Source organism: Diaphorina citri, unplaced genomic scaffold (genome assembly GCF_000475195.1).
Source record: "Diaphorina citri unplaced genomic scaffold, Diaci psyllid genome assembly version 1.1 scaffold904, whole genome shotgun sequence".
Classification (NCBI taxonomy): domain Eukaryota; kingdom Metazoa; phylum Arthropoda; class Insecta; order Hemiptera; family Psyllidae; genus Diaphorina; species Diaphorina citri.
Genome location: NW_007378335.1, coordinates 1 through 3,495, shown reverse-complemented (window position 1 = coordinate 3,495; position 3,495 = coordinate 1). Strand labels below are relative to the sequence as shown.

Sequence of the window (3,495 nt, the reverse complement as noted above, 5' to 3'; positions counted from 1 at the left end):
GTTTTGTCCAAAGGTTTCGTATAGGTTTTGTCCAAAGTTTTCTTACAGGTTTTGTCCAAAGGTTTCGTATAAGTTTTGTCCAAAGGTTTCGTATAGGTTTTGTCCAAAGGTTTCGTATAGGTTTTGTCCAAAGGTTTCGTATAGGTTTTGTCCAAAGGTTTCGTATAGGTTTTGTCCAAAGGTTTCGTATAGGTTTTGTCCAAAGGTTTCGTATAGGTTTTGTCCAAAGGTTTCGTATAGGTTTTGTCCAAAGGTTTCGTATAGGTTTTGTCCAAAGGTTTCGTATAGGTTTTGTCCAAAGGTTTCGTATAGGTTTTGTCCAAAGGTTTCGTATAGGTTTTGTCCAAAGGTTTCGTATAGGTTTTGTCCAAAGGTTTCGTATAGGTTTTGTCCAAAGGTTTCGTATAGGTTTTGTCCAAAGGTTTCGTATAGGTTTTGTCCAAAGGTTTCTTACAGGTTTTGTCCAAAGGCTTCTTACAGGTTTTGTCCAAAGGTTTCGTAAAGGTTTTGTCCAAAGGTTCCTTACAGGTTTTGTTCAAATATTTCGTATAGCTTTTGTCCAAAGGCTTGTCACAATGTCCTTCGTCCTCTTTGTTGTCCAGACCCAGTTCTTGAACTATACAGTGTACTTTGCTGGATATTTCACTCAATGCGTGATCAATGTCAAATGAGTTTGTAGAGAGAACATCTTGACCAGGGAGCTTCTCATGAACATCCCTCCGATACACGAAATGTTTGTCACTTCTATCTTCCAAATGACCATTGATGGAAAGGAGTGCGCTCTTGTGTTTGCCGCCAAGTTCAAAGTGGGGCATTTTCAGTCTGCTCCACTGACAAACACGTTTTCTGGTTTTGATTCCATAGCCACACTTGGCGTTACAATCCGACCATGGACCCCACTTGGTCCAATGACCTAGGCCAAATAATAGAAATAGGAACTGTTGGATTTGGGTAAAAATTATTAGATTATTACTAAAAAGTCGATTCCTACATAAAAAGCTGAGAAAAATCCAAATCTGAGGCCAAAACTCCGAAAAAGTAATTTCAAATGGTCGGAAATTAAATTTGTATTTGCCTTTATTTTTATTTTTTTTCGAGTCGTTAAAATTAAGAGGAAGTTAGAGGAGCCTTATATTTATTTTTTATTTATAAGTTTCCATTTATTAGTTTTTCAATACAATTCTCTCAGTTAAATAAATAGGCAATAAATGGTATACCCATCCGTAAAAGCCGGAGCTTGTGCCACGGATGGGGAGTTCATTAAATAATTTCAGTTTCATTCTCTGATAGTATGCTCATGTAATTATTACATATATTACATCATTATTACATATATCATGTATAATGATTTACGTAATAATGATATCTGATCACAACAAAAACAAAAAATTAAAATAAACAATATGCTTGACTTTCCCAAATTCCATGTTTCCTAGTCTAAAGTATGTTTAGGTATGTATTTTTTTTTTATTATTATTTTATTTTATTATTTTTTTTTTTCATCCAAAAATATATCAAATAGGAGTGATTATTTCATTTTTAATGAAAAGATTAACACAAGTAGTTGTTCCTTATGTGAAGATAATTATCTGTTTTTAAAAACTCTATGAATAAAGGCTTTAAACGTTTTTTTAATAGAATTGATGGAATGTTGGTTAGATCATCGGGCATGGTATTCAATAGGATCGAACTTAAAACAGGCCTCATTTATTTACATCAAACATAAGTACATACATAGGTTTAACATTGAAAAGTATGGAGAAAATTATAAATATAATTTTCTCTATTTCTTCAAAATAATCGAGACCTTGTTTAGACTGCTGGGTTAAAGGGACTTTTTAGTCTCATTCGAGCAGGATAAACAAGGTATATTCTATTCTATTCTATTTCTTTATAAGCAGAGTAGTAGTACTCACATGTGCTGTAGAAGTGGAACTAGTCGTGGTCACTGTGCTAGTGGTGGCGGTCAGAATCATACAGGTGTTAACAGACGGTATCAGGGTGACAGGTACGGGGGGCAGGATGGGGGGCAGGCCCACCTGGGGCTTCACAATGGGCCCGTAGGAGGCCTTGGGCTTTTGAAATTCGGGGAGCCTGTGAAAGAGAAACAAGAGAAGGGTATTTCATAATAATAAATTAATAATCAAAGAAATGTCTGAACATCACACGACATCACACGGTCTGAACACGACAATCTATTACATTAAGGAGCTAAAAAAATGAACAACTAGAGTTCATCACATCACGTTATCAGTAAATAGTTTCTTCAAATTGAATTGGGCAAGGTTTCATCCTCGAAGAACTGAGTGTGTCAGAAGGCATGTGACATGTGACTTTCGGGCTTGAAAAAAAGGAGAAAAAAAAAATGTCGAATTGCAAAAAGGAGCCCATATAACCAAGTCTGGCTAGGGGACGTTAAACAGGGAGTAGACGAGCTTAGTCTGACTGGGGGACTTTAAACAGGGAGTATACCAGCCTGAATTTCCCTTGCTAAAGAAACAGCAAAGGTTGAATGCGAAGGGCATCCACTCGAAAAATTCGTAGCCAAAACCAAATGTCAGCCCAAAACAATCACCCTAGTTTGGGCTGATTGAGAGGCTGACGAAAAACGCCTTGTTTAAACAATAAAGAAAAATAACACATTACAATAGGCAACAGGCTGGATGGATTTCAAAATCAAAATTTTCGACCCAATTGCAAATCAATATGCTGATTTAACTTTCAGATTAGCAGCAATACATTTATGGTTCAGTGGTAAATTACCTCCGTTCAGCCGTCAAACTATTCCGGAAATCCAAGGTAAACACCTCCTGAAAACGCCTTGAACTAGGGTGTAATGGTATGGGAACACCTTAAACTAGGTAAATCAGAATGTTGATCTCAATTTAACACAAGTAGCAATATATTTATGGACCAGCATTAAATTACCTGTAAGTCAGCAGTGAGTCCGCCTCGGAACACCCACGGTAAAAAGGGGGGGGGGGGGAATCGAATAACTGTCTAAATTACAAATATAGACCCATATCAACGGGGGGTCAACTCTTATGCTTTATTGGTAGACTCAGTAGTCACTAGTCACTTACCAGTCATTGCAATATAAACTATAGCATTACAACAACTTACCAGTCTACTATAGCATTGCGCAGGGCTCGTCTAGGATGATACATGCTAGGTGGCAGAGTACTTGCATAGTCCTCGGATATAGTGCCATCCTCAGACTCTGTCTCTAGCTTGATGTCGGCCGATATTGATTCGTCTGGAAATAAAAGGAAAAGTAATTGGGAAAACTGAATTAAAATGTAGAAGTGAAAGAAAGAAAAAGAAGAAGAATGTGACATAAAAAATAGATAAATTCACTTTACCCACAAGACAAGAGAGAGGTAATAAGAGAGTATGGGGAAGTTCTCTCGTCGATTCCGGGACGATAAGACCTCCGTTGTTACAGTTCCCTCGAACAATCCTCTCCAAGAAAAAATCTCATTATTATTATTTTAA

General features: G+C 36.9%; 1 protein-coding gene across 1 annotated transcript in view; it reads right to left on the bottom strand.

Moving 5' to 3' along the window:
• LOC103512952 overlaps positions 1-3,256 on the bottom strand; it is a gene marked incomplete at its 5' end in the record, with an annotated part of 17,696 nt that extends 14,440 nt beyond the window's left edge. The window contains 3 exons of the mRNA XM_026826280.1: positions 47-938; positions 1,917-2,094; positions 3,124-3,256. Coding sequence (XP_026682081.1) covers positions 47-938; positions 1,917-2,094; positions 3,124-3,256 — 1,203 coding nt within the window. The remainder of the gene's footprint in view (positions 1-46; positions 939-1,916; positions 2,095-3,123) is intronic.
• Positions 3,257-3,495: the final 239 nt, after the last annotated feature.